Source organism: Hyposmocoma kahamanoa, unplaced genomic scaffold, assembly GCF_003589595.1.
Source record: "Hyposmocoma kahamanoa isolate Upper Pololo Valley unplaced genomic scaffold, ASM358959v1 94, whole genome shotgun sequence".
Taxonomy (NCBI): domain Eukaryota; kingdom Metazoa; phylum Arthropoda; class Insecta; order Lepidoptera; family Cosmopterigidae; genus Hyposmocoma; species Hyposmocoma kahamanoa.
Window position 1 is genome coordinate 8,720,024 of NW_020654878.1, and position 18,100 is coordinate 8,738,123.

Sequence of the window (18,100 nt, forward strand, 5' to 3'; positions counted from 1 at the left end):
ATTTTTACATCAATGATCGTATTGTAAGTAACCTTTAATTTAATAAATTCGGTCTGATTCAATCTTTTGACCTAGTGGCTTGTAGTAGATGAGACAAGGATCTAGAACAAGCGTAGAACAATCTGTTAGGGTAGAAATTACAAGGTGTGTCGACTCGTGCTTTTTTTGCACAATAATTTGCCAGATTGCCAACTACCAGGTTTCAAACTAGGGAATTTCGTATCTATGTGTACCAGATTAACATAAACGGCCATTATCCACACACCCAGATCAGATTTAATTTAACAACGATCGTTTTTAAATTGGTTCTACGCCAAATCGAACCCGAAACACAGTGATAATCACTGGGCCACCGAGATTGTCTCGACAAGAGCCACCAAAGCTCGAATGAGACTCGTGTTGTGAGTAAAAGAAATAAAAATCAGTTAAATATTAGTTACTTTGTAAAAAAGAAAAAATCTTTGACATTTCGAGTCCGCCCCTAGTCTGTACTACTGTTGAAAATTATGAAATAGATTATTTAAAGAGAAAAAGATGGTATACAAAAACGTACACTTCTTATTTTACTTAAACTTATATAGTACTTTAATGTATGTATATAGTTTTGGAGAGAAAAAGATGGTTTACAAAAACGTACACTTCTTATTACGCTGAAACGTTATAGTAATTTAATGTATATAATTATTATAATCAATCAATTGCTTTTTAATTGAATCTGTGGTTCATTAATCGTAAGTAATTAATTAATGAATAGTTTTCTTATAACACTATTAATTAATTGATTTTATGATCTACTTATTTCACGACTTCGCTTTTTTATAATTGTTTGTAGCAAAATATGTATCCACAGATACCTAATTTTCTGATTAATTTTTTAAGTAAAGGCTTACTAAAATCTTGATATTATTTATTAACCGACTACAAAAAGAACCTATTAAACACATCCGGTTAAATCACAGACTTTTTATCAAAACTTTTTATCAAGTTTGTTGTTAACATACTAAAAATAAAACCAAGAACACAGATCTGCAACAAGCACATAGAAAAATTCGTAAGGTCTGTTGGTTCATTCCGTGGCTTAGTTAGCATAGCGTCTAGCACGATTTGCTAGGAGGCGCTGGTTCGACTAAAGCCCGATCGAAGAAATTTTTTCTTAGTGTCCGACCTTTGTATTAATAATTATAATAAACTAGTGGAGTAATATCACAAAAATAATTGCATGTCATGATGAAACATCGTGACATTTATAAAAAAGTTAAAAATTAAAATACTAGATCTCAAAAATTCTGTCTGTAAACTGTATATTTCACATAAGATTTTTGTACTAATTTTGTCTTGACATCTGAAAGAGGCAGATGGTACAATCGATTGTGAATTTTTAACACGTACTATCTAATTATCGTCGGCTAGTTAACTCGAGTAATTTGCATAATTTCTAAATATTAACTTATGGTTTGAGCCGCTATACGGTCATCAGTAATTATCTACATTACTTGTAGATATTATAGCATATTTTTTATTCTTTTTGTTTGACTACCTTGATGGTCCAATTCTATTGCTATTCCTGTAGGATCAATTGGATGTAGTTAAACAAAAAGGATCCAATGCACAGCCAGCCACTTTCGAGACATGGCAGTTTGAAGTTGAAAAGTGTATCTCACTCTTGTTTTATTTTTAAAACTTATAATTCCTGAGATATTTATTTATGTTTATATGGTGGATTTTTTTGCTGATCTAAGAGCTTAGACTTTGGGAACCGTTAATACATACAACCAATTTTTTGATAATTTTGTGGATTGGCTCCTTTTTGCTTAACTACGTCCAATTTGGAAAATGAACTTTTCTAAAATTGGCTTCTGTCTGAGTGTTATTCGTTGTACCCCGGAGTGAATTCCCTAGTTTGAGGTTGATTTGAGTTGAGTTTGATTATTATTAGTATTATATTGAGATCGTCTAACAAACACTGACAATATTAAATGAAATAAAATAATAATAAAATTAAGAATTCATCTGTATATATAGATGTCATTACCAAACCACAATGAGTACAAAAATATAATATTTACGTTGAGACCACAAATAAAGATGTATAGCGACATTTTAGGGGGTAACTAAGAAAAAGAATAGAAGTACAAGTGATGATACGGAGTTGGGTGAGTGATATAGGCAGTACACACTACTACACGTTGAAGGTAGAGGTGAAGACTGGCATTTGACTACTGAGACAGTCACTGAGTTGGAGGCCTCTGTCCTCGAGTTACGAGGAAATAATACAAATAAAAACTATAACAACGAGATTAAGTTGATTAAAATAAAATAGATCATATTTGAAGGTAAATAAATTCATTACCAGAGTATACCGGGTATACGTAGGTAGAGTATAGAAAATAAAAATAATAAATGAATAAGTCCAGTCAAGAGCACATAGTTCTTATACGAAATAGAGTTGAATTTAAATGTCAAGTGACAAACTTAACATACTCTTTTGACCCTGTATTAGTAGAAAAGGTTTATATAACACGATTCTCACCGGTTTGTTTGAGAAATTTAATATCCAACAGTAGTCAGTATTGCGTGTTGTCTTGCATTGGTTTCCATTCTTCCTAAAAGCATTTGCCACTACGTTAAGTAAGAACTGGAAACTAAAAGGCCGGAATGAAATTGTTACAGCTTTAATAGTGACTATTATTAAAGTTATAATTGAGAGGAAGATAGAAGAAAAGAAGAGAATAAATAGCATATTGTGAACAAATAAAAGAGAACGTTAAAATCAGTAACTACAAAGAGGTCAAGGAGCTGCCTATAGATCGTGAGTATTGGTGGAGGTTACACCAACAAAACCCTGATACTTAAAAAAGGAAGAATGATGTTATAGTCACTGTTATAGGCACAATTTGCCATACAAATATTTTAAATAATCGCCAAATTTGTTGTACTTCTTGTACCTATCTACCGACCTGAGAGATAGGGTTTTCCGGAGAGACTACGGGCTCTACGGCAAGACCAGGGTACGGCGGACGTCCGGGCCAAGCCCTCCCCAGTGATACGCCTTTGCGGCTTTGGCGTCTCTGGCGGACCCGGACTTGGGTTTGTGGTTAGCTGCAGAGACGGACATGTTTCTCTGCCCCGGTTTTGCTTGTGCCGGGGCGTCTGTTTCGTGAGCAGCTAGCGCGTCTTAGTAGCGGTCTAGTTGAGGGCCTGTATGCGAGGAGATGCGCGGGGCACGTGAGTTGCCATTTAAGTTGGAAGCTATGTCCGGACATTGTCGCAGGACACTGCGACTGGCATCTCCGGTACTAGCCCGGATAGCTAGTAGAGGATAAACTAGATATCCTCCGGTCCCTCCAGCCGCTTAGGTTATTGGGAACTGGAGAGATGTCGTTTTTCGGCGTCGGGAAGTGAGCATGTCTTACAGCTCCGCCACCAATTAGGATATTTGGTAGTGGACTTATAGTCGACGGCTTAGCGGTGGCAACTGCTAGTTGTGCAATGCGCAACAGGAAGTGAGCGTGCCTACAGCTCCGGTACCTATCTGAAAAATAGGGAGGGTACTGTACGTGTACCCGGGGCGGTTCACCCGAGGCACTAGCTTCTCGAAGAACCGGATGAAGTCAAGGGACAGAGGTCGGTGACAACTATTTGCACTGGCTGATCTGGGGTCAGAACCTGAACTTGTAAGGTTCCTGTGCGCGCACAGGTTATAGTGTCCTTCTCGTATGCCCTAAGGGTAGGTAGGGAGGGTCACTACAATCAAAACTAACGTAGAAAGACATGGTGTACTTCTTGTCTGTTTCAATATAAGGAACTCAATTTTTTACTATATTACTATTTAACTGTACTTACATTTATTTAACTACAATTTTGGCAAGGGAATGAGGGAATGATATTTAAGTCTATGGTAGCATTACCAAACCTTATCCCATAGTATTGCAGTATTCCGATTGAAAGCAAGAGGCAGCCAGCTCAATCACAGGCAAAGGACTTTAAAAATCTTATATCTCACGGGTAGTAAATCTTTTGCCATATTAAGGGTAGTTCAACAGAACTACCCTTAGTATGTCGTAACAGCGATATTAAAGATACTGATTGAGCTGACTCACAGATCAATCAGTGAGTGACTATCGCCGGCGTAACCTAACCGAAACGTCAGGATAATAGGTAGGTATGTAAATACTTATTAATGCGATTTAATACGTTTATCCACGTCTGTAATGATATTACGGATACTTAATTTTCGATATTAAGGATACTGAGTGGGTTGACCGGTCAGCTAGTCAGCGATCACGGCACAGTGCCACCTCGCCGAATATTTGGGATCATGGGTAGGTGCGTAAATACTTATTAAATCTATTTTATGGCGTTTATCCCCGTTTGTAATGATATCCTTAATGATATCCTTAATTTTCGATATTACGGATTTTTTAGTAGCGTAACCGTCTATAAGCGGTGTTTACAGTTTTCATGCGTAGATTGTCTGTCCTTTTGTCAATTTGTATGACATTGACGTAATGACAGGTTTTTGATAGCTGTAAAGGTGCAATCTAATAACATATACAGGCAGAATGTATTGAATTTACTATAATACAATTGTTGAACAAATAAATTGCCTACTAACATAAAAGAACACGATATCCTAAGGATATATAACTCGCTAAGGTCAGTGTTGTAAATTATGATCTAACACTCTATTGTTGACTATGACAGAGATCCTTGATGAATGAATAATTAATAAAAATAAATGTATGCAAATTCCTATGACAATGTAATCATCCGTTACGGTATGTACGTATTATTAAGATTACACACTTTTTGATCAAACTCTATATTGCATTTAAGGCACCATGTCTCTGGGACTCAATTTGTCCTAATATTAAGCTGATAATGTGCGGTATTCGTTTGTTTCATTTCTTAAAAGAAATTTTTACAATTTAGATTACACGTACACGTTAAGAAATGCAGCCTATATCTAAACACATATAAAAACTGTAAGGTAGATTTTGCGAAGTCATCGGCACATCGCCGCCATTGCGAATTCTCCAGCCAACCCGCGCGGCCCGGTTCCACTAATCCCTTAACAAAAGTTTTATTTATTTTTATCCTCCGACCTACATCACCAATGGCTATATATACTTGTAAACCCTTTATGAATATTTAAAGGAGTATTGGTGGAATGGTTGCAGGCGTGGTTCGTTCTAGAATTCTTGCTTCATAACTCTTATCTTTGTATGATCTTACCAATGTAGCGCGTTCATAATTAAATTTATTGTGTATGTGTGTGTTGAGTATGGCTTTGATTAGAATACCTACACACAATGTTGTTATTATTATTAGAATATCTACAAACACCTTCTTGGAAATGGTATAAGTAGAAAGTTTGGTTATAGATGTTTTATTGTATATTTATTTGTGTTTTCGTAGTCGAAAGTATAACATTATACCCTATGGGACTTCTATAGTCAAACTTAACTAAATACTGGAATACTTATCTACTTAAAATAGACCCAGTGTCCATCAGTTTGAAGTAGATAAGTAGTAAAAATATGAACTTAGTAGTGAACTTATGTTAGAAGTGAAAAAAAATACCCCATATTAGCTATTGTTCTAAAACATTAAAAAATTTTCGTACATCTACTAATTTCATACTAACTTTTAGTACATCCAAGGAGGCGGCGCGGTTTTTCGGTGCTGTGCGAAGGTATATAGCTAGTGTAATAACTTGTTGATAAAAACAATTGATAAATGAACCTTGCTTTGATTATGTGCCTACTAATACTATTTATTGACGCTATACCGAGTCGCATTAGGTCAGGTAAACAGCCGCTATGCGACGGGAACCGTTTAAAAGTCAGAGCTTTGATTCATCATCAATTAACTTTTTTTTTCTACGGTATGAAACAAACAAGCGCTAATTGCAAAAAAGTCAGAATGCCTCTATATGCAACAACAGTCGATTTAATACTATTCCACGGAGCATACCTTTAGCATAATATTATTTGAGTCATAATTTACCGCGGTCGCCGGCGCGAGTTGATTTATTTATGACCGAACGCTGACTCGGCCACTAATCTTTACTGGAATTTAATTTGTTATTTATTTACTAATCGCTCTTAGTGCAACCCTAAGAACAGGTAGGACAAGAAGTATATAGATGTGGTATGTAAGTAAAATTTTAATTTTCTAGTTCTTTTTATTGCATTCTTGTTTATACTTAGTGCTATAAAGGAACTACGTCAAATAGATTGTCTATGTTGCAATTTCTTAACATCATTAGTGCATTATGTAGGTGCTGTGAAGTAATTTATCTTAAATGTATTTTGTCTAATTATCATAATGATTACTAGTAAGATTTATCATCAACGATATGTGACTGCGCATGTGCATTTTTACATATCATATATTTTTTATTATTAACACTCGGGAATTTCGTTTGCAATTTTTATAAAATAATACCGCAATGAAAACAAAAGACAATCAACTTGATAAAAATAAAAACAATTTAAAAATAAATTGTTCTACAAGTTAGCAATTTGCTATATTACTTTACGTGTGATTTGTTTTAAAGACAAAATAAGAAATGATCAGCGTTTATATAAAAAAATAAAAAATAAAACAGCTTGTATATCAAGATCTTTGTTTATTAATAACTATATGTAGATAGACTAGGTTTCAAGTACAGAACAGGTTTAAAACCTAGATTACTATCTTCAATAGTCTTCGTACATAATAGAGCCAATCTGGAAGGATCTTAAAATGCTATCGTAGATCTTAACATTATGCTTTGTTAGCTCACTTAAAAGGCTGACCTATAATTTTAGTTCAAGAGATGCTGTTCCAGTGAGAAAGGTTGTCTTTTAGTTATTAAATATTCTACTGGATGTTTATGAAATTGCTCGCGTCAGGGTAAATATCTGATCTGAGATAAAATTGGAGAACAAATTGTGTTTTTTAAATGGAAAATCAAGACATGGGCCATTTTCGAGTATTATACTTATATAGTAACTATAATAATATACATAGTAACTAAGTTAAGTGAAGCTGTAGCCTGTTTTACTTCATCTTTTGGTTTTTTTTTTATAATAAGTGATGGGTCGAACAAGTCGTGCGCCTGGTGATAAACGACACGCCTTTCCAGAACAGTTGCGGTGTTACTGAGAGCACACAAATATCCGAGGGACAATCACCCTGAGACATAGCTTGACCAATCCCATGTGCCTGTATTTCACCAGCATCCTTACCCTTCAAAACTGGAACGCAGAAATGCTCATATTACTGCTTGGCGGCATAAATATGCAAGATGGCATTACTTCGCTGGACGAACTCTTTCAAATGGAGATCTACTGCTACTAAACTTTTAATTGTGTACGTATTGGGTCGTGTATGTGTATGCAGTAAAACGTATTTGTTTTGCACTGTATTGATTAATAAAACGTGTTCAATCCAGGCCATAAGTGACGTCCTAACCAAAAAAGGCATTTTCCAACGCATGTACTCACTCGTATTATTATTGAAACAAGTTCGAGCGTTCGTGTTTGACGAAGAAAAATCCTACGAATCCATTGGACCCGAATTAGAGTCTATCGTCTCAACGTGGGTGCAACTCAGGTTAATTGTATTAAATCAAAATATGTACTACATATGATGTATATTTTTCAATAACTTTACAGAGATCTTAATCTGGTGCTCTTTTGTTCTTATATCTTTCGATCATATCTATAATACATTATTTGTCTTATTTAGTTAAAATTTTCGTAATTTTATTTATCTTCAAGGCACGTCGCGTAATATATACGAGGTCGAGTCAAACGCTTGCTATCTTTGCTTTACACCGGCGCGCGGCGGGTTTGCGTGCATACAAAACTATCGCGCACAAAGCTAAGCACGAATTGCTTATACAAACACCTTTCGTGAACTTCTCTGTTAGTTTCATGTATTTGTTAAGTTTATTTCTGCTATTTCAGTAAAAAACAAAACAAATTTTACAACATCCATCACGCAGCAAAATATTTTGACCATTTACGATAGAGCTGATAGCTGGTTGATAATTTAAAATAAATTTTCATGGTACACAGGAAAATTTAATACCATTAGGTTTTTGATCCAAAAAAGTGATGTGTACACGAGACGAGAAAATGTTCGCAAGGTCGTAATAATAGAATTCAAATTATTTGCAAAATTATGTTTTTATATTTTCTTTCATAATCAAAATAGTCATACCGATGTCACTTAAACGTAGGTTCATGGTTATGTGCATTGAACATACTTCCAGTTCTCTATGGCGCTCAGACTTGGTCTTTGACAAACCCCAGAAGTCCAAACCCGGAATTTGTCAGCGAGCTATGGAATGCAGCATTCTGGGTGTAAAATTAGTCGACCGTGTCAGGGAAACCACGCTGCGCTCACAAACCCAAATTGTTCATGTAGCTCAGAAGGCGGCCAAGTGGGACAGGGCTGGTCACACCTGCAGCATGCTGAGCGAGTTGTGGTCTTGAATAACACAGAGTAGGAGCCCCACAATTTAAAAAGGAGACGCGACTGACCACGTCGGCGATAGCGGGATGACTTGGACTCCTTTTTAAAGAACTGGGCAGATGTTGCCCAAGATCAGGAGCAATGAGAAAAGAGAGGAGAGGCCTTTGTCCAATAGTGGGACTAAAAATGCTAATAAAAAATCAAAATAGAACTTAATATATATAATTAAGTTTTAAGTGCATATATATCTGAATTGACGTTGCTTTAATCCCAAAGTAAGTAACTAAAGGAGGTACGACATTCATCCAGACCTGAGACAGTTTTTCTATATTGACCAGCCCGGGCATCGAACCTGGGATCTCAGCGATGGCGACACCATGAAAACCGATGTGAAAGCCACTCGATCAGGGAGGTCGTAAAATTCAATTGAAGGTCATAAAATTATTACAATTTTCTCTATTCGTTTTAGTCTTCCTGCAATTACGAATATCTTTTAGGAACAAAGCTCCTCCTTATTCTGCTACTTTAAGTATAAAATATACTTAATTTCAACATTTTATGAACAAGTTGAGATCAAAGTGAAATTTCCCCTTTCACTATCATAACACTTTGCATAAATAGAAAGATGTTTTTGTACTGCAAAACTAACTAAACGCCACTTTGATGTACTTAAATACTAAAGTGTTTATTATGACTTCATTTACTAATTCGAGTTAAAACAGAACTAAAGAGAGTAACTATGAGAAATAGAAGACGTAATTTTCATATTGATCCTACCCGATGACGCTTTTTATGTAAAAGTACATTGAGAGGTTTTCTTTTTTTTATAATGTGACGGAACGAATAAGTCGTGCGCCTGGTAGTAAGCGACACGCCTGTCTGTAACAGTTACAGTGCCGCTCAGAGTTTTCACATAGACCTAAGTGACACTGCCACTGTGCCCGGTACCCGGAGACATAAGTCCCATGTGCCCGTAAATACACCAGCACTCTTACCCATCAATATCGGAACGCTGTAATGTTCACATTACTGCTTGGCGGTAAAAATAGGTAATGTGGTAGAATTTCCTTGAAGGAACTCTTTCATAAGGACCTCTACTGCTATTAAAACTTATTTTTTCTTTCTGGACATTGTCAATGCCGCAAGGAAGTTTAATAGTTAATCTCTGTTTAAAATTCTATAACTCCCCTATTATTAGATTACATTATTTTAATAATAAATGTAATAAGATTAACTGATGTGAGGAAACGAGTACATCGTATAATGGTTTATAAACATTATTCATAATGAGCAAGCACGGTGGGGACCTAGTACCTATCATTGAGGAACACCTCTTCTTGGCATTGACACAAACTTGTATACAAGTTGATGTAGTATAAAACAGTGAACACGTAATGTAATAATATATGTAACATCTAATTCATGGCAAATTTATTCGTCCAAAAGATAAACTTATGAGTCATATGCAAATAGTGCAAAAGCTCAAAAGCTATCGTAAGATACTTTTACCATAAAAAATGAAACAAATGACAGTTACGCCTGTAGAAAAAAAATATTTTTATCGAACTATAACAACGCATCGAAAAATACCCTGTGCTATGACGACTTCATTTGCCATACTCGAGTCTAACTAGAGCTAAATAATAGAGTATTGAAATCTTATAAGTCAGACACGCATGCGGCGGTGAGTTATGGCTTCCAAACATGAAGGGCCTCGACCTCTAGCCTGTTTTCCACTTTATATGCATATTTAAGTGTGGTGCAGCTATACAACTGATAGTTTTGTAGGGAAATCAGTGGAATAAATTCTTGTGCTAATTTTAATTATAACAATCGTAAGTAAGACGAACAAATACATGAAATAAATTCTATATAAATAGGTATCGTGTTCACGTAAAACAATATTTCAATTGTAATAATTAAATTGATTAAAGAATGCTTAATTTTATTTTTAATTTTGATATTAAACTGTTTATTTTGGGAGAAAAACTACATTTAGCAGTAAAATAACAATACTAACGTTACTTACAGCACTACCTGCCGTTTCTACTTTCAGATCCGTTATCTTAGCATAAAATTAATATAAAAATTAGTAAAACCTAATTCATAAACAGCGGGTTCATAAGAAATTACCACAATAAATTAAAGCCTGTTGAAAAAAACCATATCAGTAACTCGATAAAGTAATAAATAACTCCTACACCTTTTATAGATGTTAATATCGGTATACCTATTCACATATTAGCCTTCAATCGCACGTGTGTGGTAAGTCTTATAAATTTTACATTTGAATAAGGCTTGGACAAACTTGCAGTTTATTTCGATTAGGTACTGTCGCTATAATTAAACACAATCACATGAGAATATCTTGAGATAATTTTTATTAACGCAAATAAGTCACTGCACTCCCAGGGCCGTAATTCAAGCCAATTTACATTTTTATCATGCAATTTTTTTTAAAGGCCAGAATACAAAAATATGGTTAAGTTTTTTTCAGGTTTTACAAATTTAAATTTTCAACAAGGACATGAAATGACGTTTAGTATACTAGCTTCCAAATTGCTACAATAGTTTTTAGCCAATCAAACATTTTTTTTAAATTGAAGTATTAAATAATACTTAAAAAGTAAGATGCCTCGAGTTATGTGTTGGGGTATATATTCCAATACTTCTAATGAATATTACGCCACCTTTATTTTTTGGTCATTTTCTGGTATTTTTGTAAATAGCTATATTTATTTACTAATGTTATGCCCTCCATATTTGGTGAAAAAAAGGAAACCAAAAAATAAAATTCCAAACAAAAACAAAAAACGAATTTTGCGAGAAAAAAACAAAAAGAAAAATAAAAACAGAACAGGTCCAAAAATTAAGTCGGCGTAGTGTTCATTGGAGGTACCGATTTAAAAAAAACTAGGCTTCTAAGTAAGTATAACCTGGTTCTCATATCTACTCATAATACGATTATTTACACCTTATAATTAAATGATCACACTACATGGATTATAATAGAACATAATTTCTGAAAAACATTTCTATACCACGCAGCTGCCATATCTAAATGCGCAGACGAGTCGTGTTAAGAACTGATAATGCATATTTAACAGCGGCAGTCCATTTCGTGCAAATGTATGTAGTGTAACTGGTTAGGCTGGTCTGGCGTTCAGGCTTTATGTAGTAGTGAGTACATAAAATGTAGTTACTGTTTTATAGATAAACAAACTGGTACTAAGATTGTAAGTAGAGACTCGTTGCTACTTTCTTGGCGTATTAGTAGCAAATTGTTTAATTATATACGAATTTACTGATCGCTTTAAAGCGTAAAGTAGTTGCATATATATAGTTCTTAGGCCTTATGGGTCTTAGGCGCTGATTACTAAAAGGGCGTATGTTTGTTTTTTTTTAAACAACCGAACGTTTCTGAGCCTTTACAGGTTCCATGTTGGTGAATCAGCCGTGACAACGGGACCTGTAAAACGCACGCTGCTTTGTTTGAAAAAAAAACAAATATACTCAATTTAGATCCGAAAAAATAGTTACACCGTCATTTATTACTCCTTTAAATATTGTTAGATAAATATGAAATACAGCGTACGTGAGATTTTATGCTTCTTAAATCACTCTACTATCATCATTTGAAATAAATGTATAGGTAAAAAATAGCAACATCGCAATTTCTTCGTTAATAGCATGTTGCTAAATCCTAATTTAGGTTATGTCTCATAAGATAAGGTACGTAATGCTAATCAATGAAGTATCTAATCCAAAAGTATTGTCGCCTCGAAAACAGAATACTGCACACCAGCAAAGCCTTAAGGCTTTTCGCGCACGAAACTTTATGTGCTCGTATAAAATTATATTACGCTTTATATATTTCTATTATATCATATTCAACCCTAGTTGAAACTAAAATTTGCAAGCACCTAAGAATACTTTGATGCAAGAGTGAAACTAATAAAAAAACCACTCACAAGGTCACAACGGATTAGTAAGAAGACAAAAGGCCGAATTTCTTGGAACGACATCTGTGACTTTTTATCTCAAGTCATCTACAGAGTGACATTTGTGTGACGATGAAACTATACATTGCTATATATGTATGTATAAAGTTGAATGTTTTGAAATTATTTTAGATTACACAGTCTGCTTTGACTTTGACAGAGTATTATTAAATCGCCTTTCCTTTGCGGGCTTTATTTAAGTTGTGAAGAGAGACTAAAAGGATTATAAGCGGTGTGGTCACAAATAAATATTGTCAAATAATTTATGTATATACAATGTGTGCCTGCTGCTCTGAGTAACTGGCAAATGTTTGTATTTATTTTACACAGTGCTTTGAAAATATATTAGTGTACAATTTAATTAAAGTTGGCAACATAAAAGATTTGCTAAAGATTAAAGCCACTAGAAATTCAATTTAAAAACGTCAAACAATTTGAAATATGTCCAGGAAAAAACCAAAAACAAACAGATTGAAGTCCAAATAATTCAAATTTCAATTTAAAACAGATTAACCCTTGAATAACCCAATTCACGGTTAACACCAGAAGGTTAGAAGCCGTCAAATCACACGTCACTGTGACGACGCACTTTCCCCATCATTAGGAGTCGAAGAGAAAAAAGGCTTCGGGATGTTCAGTTGTAGCGCCCGCCAACAAAGCCATTATGCCTTATTATGAACACCATCCATCAGCCAGCCGTATCGATCCAACATTAATGCATGCTAATGCTTTATAAATAGATATATAATTTGTTTTGTCTCCACCTCGGCCGCCAATTGATGAATAGTTTATTTCTATTACATCAAACTGTTGGTTTTACCGGAGGCGTGGTCGCGCTAAGTCTTGTTAACTCGCGAGGAAGCCGAGTCATTTGTGATTTCACGCCGCAGTAAAAAAGTGTGAAACGAGCTCTTTGCTGAGAAACCTTCGATCGAGACCGGAATACAATACCGTTATACAATTTTAAACTTAATCAAAATTAATAAGAAAAAGTTTACTTACTTTGTCCAAGATGCACTCTCTTCATCCAAGGATATATCTGCGGCGGATTTGCCTGCGGGTTAGAGGTCGATTTTGTGCTCTTCGTATTGTTTGAACTAGAGTTGTTAGCCTCATTGCTTTCGTTGCTTGACGTGCTTGATGCAGGGCTAGAGATGTTCTGGTTAACATTCGCTTTGTGCTCTACAGGTGAAGCGATGGGAGTCGTCAACCCTAATTTTGTGCTTGTGGTTCCGCTAGAATTTTGTCCACCAACACTTCCGAAGCCGGGCGATGTTCTTCCCGGGCCAGAAGAAGTAGAAAGGTCTTGCGGCGAAGCTACTCCCGTCGTAGACGTGGTGTCGGCGAATTTACAACTAGCTCCCGCCGCCTGGCTAGGGGGCGTCGACATTAAATTGGGCGATAACGCACCAGGACTCGGATTCGAATGTTGGTGCATATGACTCGCCGTGCTGCCCAATCTTTGTGGATGTAATTGTGTGTAGTCTATCATGGACTGTGGCTGCATGTGTGTGCCCGACGCCGGTGTCGCGTACGGATGCTGAGGATAATGATGACCGACTTGTGGTGGGGAGTAGCAAGCGTTCGGATACCCAGTCCCGGCATTCGGATTGTAGTAATCTGCTCCGGGTGTCGGTAATCCAGGGTGCCCGGCTTGTTCCACGGGCGTACCCGTGCGCCCGGGAGCTTGGTTGCCATAACAAGAGGCAAGCGAGTTAACAAACTGATAGGAACTCATTCCTGCGTTGTAGTTTAGGTCGTTCATCGATAACAGTGGTAGTTTCCTATATCCCAAAATTTACTCGAGTCTTGTCATCGTTCGGATGAGCACTGAATAGTTTTAGTCGGACATGTTAAGTGCTACCGACGTCGTCCGCTTCAATTGTGCTCATGGAGTGGAGGTTGATTGATGGACCTGTGATAAAATGAGACACATTAGTTGGTCAAGTGTGTTGCCTCGTTATTGGTGATGAATGTTAGTGAAGATAATGTACGAGCGCTAAAGAGGTTACTTTAAAACGCACACATCAAGATCGAGTATCAAAAATGTACGCTTTGTGAATAACATTTACCGTTTTGGTAAAATTAACACTAAAACGTTTTATAAAGCCATAATACGCGGTAATTAATGCCAGATTTCTATCTGAGTACAACATGCAAATGCTGTGAAAATATAGACATGTAAATTTAGCACACGCACTCCTCATTTGCCACTTTTCATCGTACCATATGGTAAGATATATTGTATAGTTATCTCTCCGCAGACAAACATAAACTAAGCAATAAGAGTAGGAATTTATCATCCGAGTTTATTTTTGAACTAAATTTGTTATTTAAAGCCATCACAGAAGTTTGATTTTGTAAAATATTGCACAATTCCTCACAAAACACTTGTTGCGTGTAGGGGGTCTAAAACAATAAATTAATATCGGGAAGTTTTTCTAAAGCTCCTACAGATGTCAATTGCGGAAAAAATCCCGACTTCGCCACGTGGTTAGGCCATAAATGTGTCCGCAGAGGTTTATGGGTGTAAGCGGTAGGCCGATGCGACTTCTCCCGATTTATGAACTCCGAAGTGCATACGTCTTTATGAGCAAATTAGCAGTCATTGTGTACTCGATTTATTCGCAGCGTTTGCACAAAATGATGTATGTGTGAATTTTTTGCGGCGACTTTGAATTTTATTGCAAATTTTGTGCATGTACATAAATTTTGTTACGCATGCCTCGGATAATCTGAATAATCGCATATGCTTGATATTTATACACTTATAGTCATTCATGAGTCGATCTTATCATTAGTTTTTTTTTGTTTCCTGTTCAAAAATTTCCTGTACATACCTAAACATGACTGCTTATAATTATTTGTTTTTATTATAAGGGCGATTTGTAATATAAGGATAAAACTGATTTTACTAGAAATACTCAAATGATTTTAAAATAATGCTGGAGGTAAATATTTTATTAAAAGTCACACATACAATAATATTTATTAAAGTTTTTATTACATCTATAAGTGCTATAATTATAGTCTTTTGCGTTATAGATACGATTAACTTTAACTTTTCTTAAGCATAGTCCACATTATAAATAATAGAGTCACGTTGATATATGACTCTATAATTCTTTACTTTGGAAATGTACTTAGTATTTAAAATTGACTGTATATATTTATAATTTGTTAATGAACTGCTTGACATTGATATTCATCTTTAACACGTTTAACATAATATTGTATAACATGTGCATATAATATTCAAAATAAGTTTTTAAAGCAAGTACTTTAAAAAACGTTTTCTATCTGCGCAAAACCACAAATAAAACGTAATTTACATATGTAACATTTGTGTTTTCCTCCACTGTATTTAGTAATTTAAACAAAATTACATAAAACTACCAATGTAATTTCTTTTACATTGTTATAGCTTTTCTGAAAGACAGCCAAAGAGATTATAAACTTAAAGAATCACTCGTCTGCTCTAATTTCGTTACTTGTACACAAATAAAACATAGTTAAAGCAAAGGTACAGTATCCTGAATATTTCATTGTTCATCCCAAACACATTTTGACATACAGTCACATGTGTTCAGCTATTTCAGTTTAGAATTTTTGTCAGTCCGTCCGGTCGGCATTAAATGGGCCGGACGATTTCATTTCTTTGCTTTTTCCCTTCATTTTTATTTTTTTTCTTTATTTCCCAGACTTTGAAGCATGTTTTAAACGTCTCTCTTTATTTTAATTCGGCTGTTTGATAGCTCTTATTGTGTCGTGTTTGATTTAAAGGGGAAGTGTTTTTAGTGGTTTTAATTTTGGTACATTCGGTTTCAGAAAGGGCTTTTGTGTGGTTCAGAGAGCATATTATTATTCATAAGTTATTATCATATTAATTACCATGGTGAATATAAGTAATTTGCTTTTTTTTGTATCGTAAAGTATATTCCCTTTTGTTTTCTTTTTTAAAAAATAATCACTCTTCGCAGATAGCGGCAAAATTTCTCTTTTTCAGGCAAAATTTCTCTTTTTCCAAAAATGCATTTTGGTATTGAAGTGAAGGCATTGAAGTATTTTTATTTGAAGTATTTTGGTATCGAAGTGAAGGTATTGAATAAAATTATTCGATAATCTTACAAAGATATCTTCCTATATTTTTTTTAATAAAATTATTGATATGTGATATCAAAGGAACAATAAATGAATGAAGATAATACAGAAGCTTCCGAATCATTAAAAATAATTTTAAACTCAATAAATATACATTTTATGTGATATTAAATTTCGTTTAATTGCCTGTTAATATTTAAAGCTGTGTGGATAACTTTTAATGCTCCGTGTCAAGTGGACAGTTACAATCCACACCGGCCAGAGAGATTTACGGCGATACGCTTTGATTTTATGACATCGCATCTCCAGCAGAATAAATGTATCAATGGAATATAATTTTCAATGAAAATACGAATACGCACTTAAAATAATAATACTTACTCCAGACTTTTGAGAGTGACCCAACTGCGATAACAGCCAACTTTATCGTTTAAAAATAAATCACAACCAAAAGAGTCGAAGACAAATCACAAACATCCCACAACTTAAGTTTTCCAAACACTTTTCACAAAATAGCAATCTTTGAAAAATTAAAAAAAAAAGAATTTTAAGTTTTAATGCTGAACAACTTTTTGAAAATTACTGGTTATTTATTTAAAAAATAAAACTTCAAAATAGCAATTCAAATGCGTTCGAATTCCGTAAACTTCGATGCGTATCGTCGCGGCGGAAAACGGCTCGTGTTTTCCCGGCTTTCGAGCGTCGAGTGCAGCGCGCGTCTGACGAAGAGGTGAGCGGTCGACGGTCGAGTTGACGGCGCGTCAAGCGCGACTAGTGCCGGGCGGGGCGCGGGGGGCGGGGCGCACCTGAGCCCGCCACGTGTGCGCGCCCGCTCCCGCTCTGCTTATACACCCGCTTATTCTCCCGCCATCGCCTGTGCGATTATCGTAATTAGGGTACACGGAACACCACGTACGTATCCGATTTCAATGGACCGATTGATGATTATGGATGTTAATGATTGTAATGTTGTGGAACTTTTAGTTTTGGCATTGATGTAACGTGAGCCACTTTGTTTTTGTTATTTTTGAGGTCGTTTGGTTTATTTGTTTTCCGTCGTTTCCCTTTTGTTATGAATATTTTTTTTAAGATAAAATAAATATTAGATATGAAAAATAAGACCTCAGCGACGTAAACATATTTTGTTCTGAAGCAAATGGTAAAAAGATATACAGTCTATTTTTTACTACAAATACAAATGTAAACGTAATGAATAATTATAACACAAACTACTTAGTAAAAGTCTTAACCAACGGACGTAGCCCATACGTCAGAATTTAACAATATGCGAAGCTGACAACTCTGATGTGTAAAAAATAGTCAACGTTAAATAAAACAAACTATTGCTTAAAATTTACTAGACCTTCATAAATGCACAAATATGCAAACGGTTCCTTTTAACGTTACACGATGAAACTTTTACATAAGTAAAACAATTTTTATATTATATCATTTGTAGCGCAATTTGTTTTCTTAGAACAATGTTCTTGTTTCAAAAGGGCTTACTGGAGTCTCACGGCGTAAACTGG

The 18,100-nt window shown here is 35.2% G+C and overlaps 1 protein-coding gene across 2 annotated transcripts in view; it reads right to left on the bottom strand.

The window, feature by feature from the left end:
• Window positions 1–17,286, bottom strand: part of LOC113237756 (homeotic protein Sex combs reduced) — a 52,301-nt gene extending 35,015 nt beyond the window's left edge. For both annotated transcript variants that reach the window (XM_026474393.1, XM_026474392.1), the window contains exons 1-2: window positions 16,953–17,286; window positions 13,473–14,385 (exon numbers count right to left, since the gene is read on the bottom strand). In XM_026474393.1, coding sequence (XP_026330178.1) covers window positions 13,473–14,235 — 763 coding nt within the window. In that variant the 5' untranslated portion in view covers window positions 14,236–14,385; window positions 16,953–17,286. The remainder of the gene's footprint in view (window positions 1–13,472; window positions 14,386–16,952) is intronic.
• Between the last annotated feature and the right edge of the window lie 814 nt (window positions 17,287–18,100).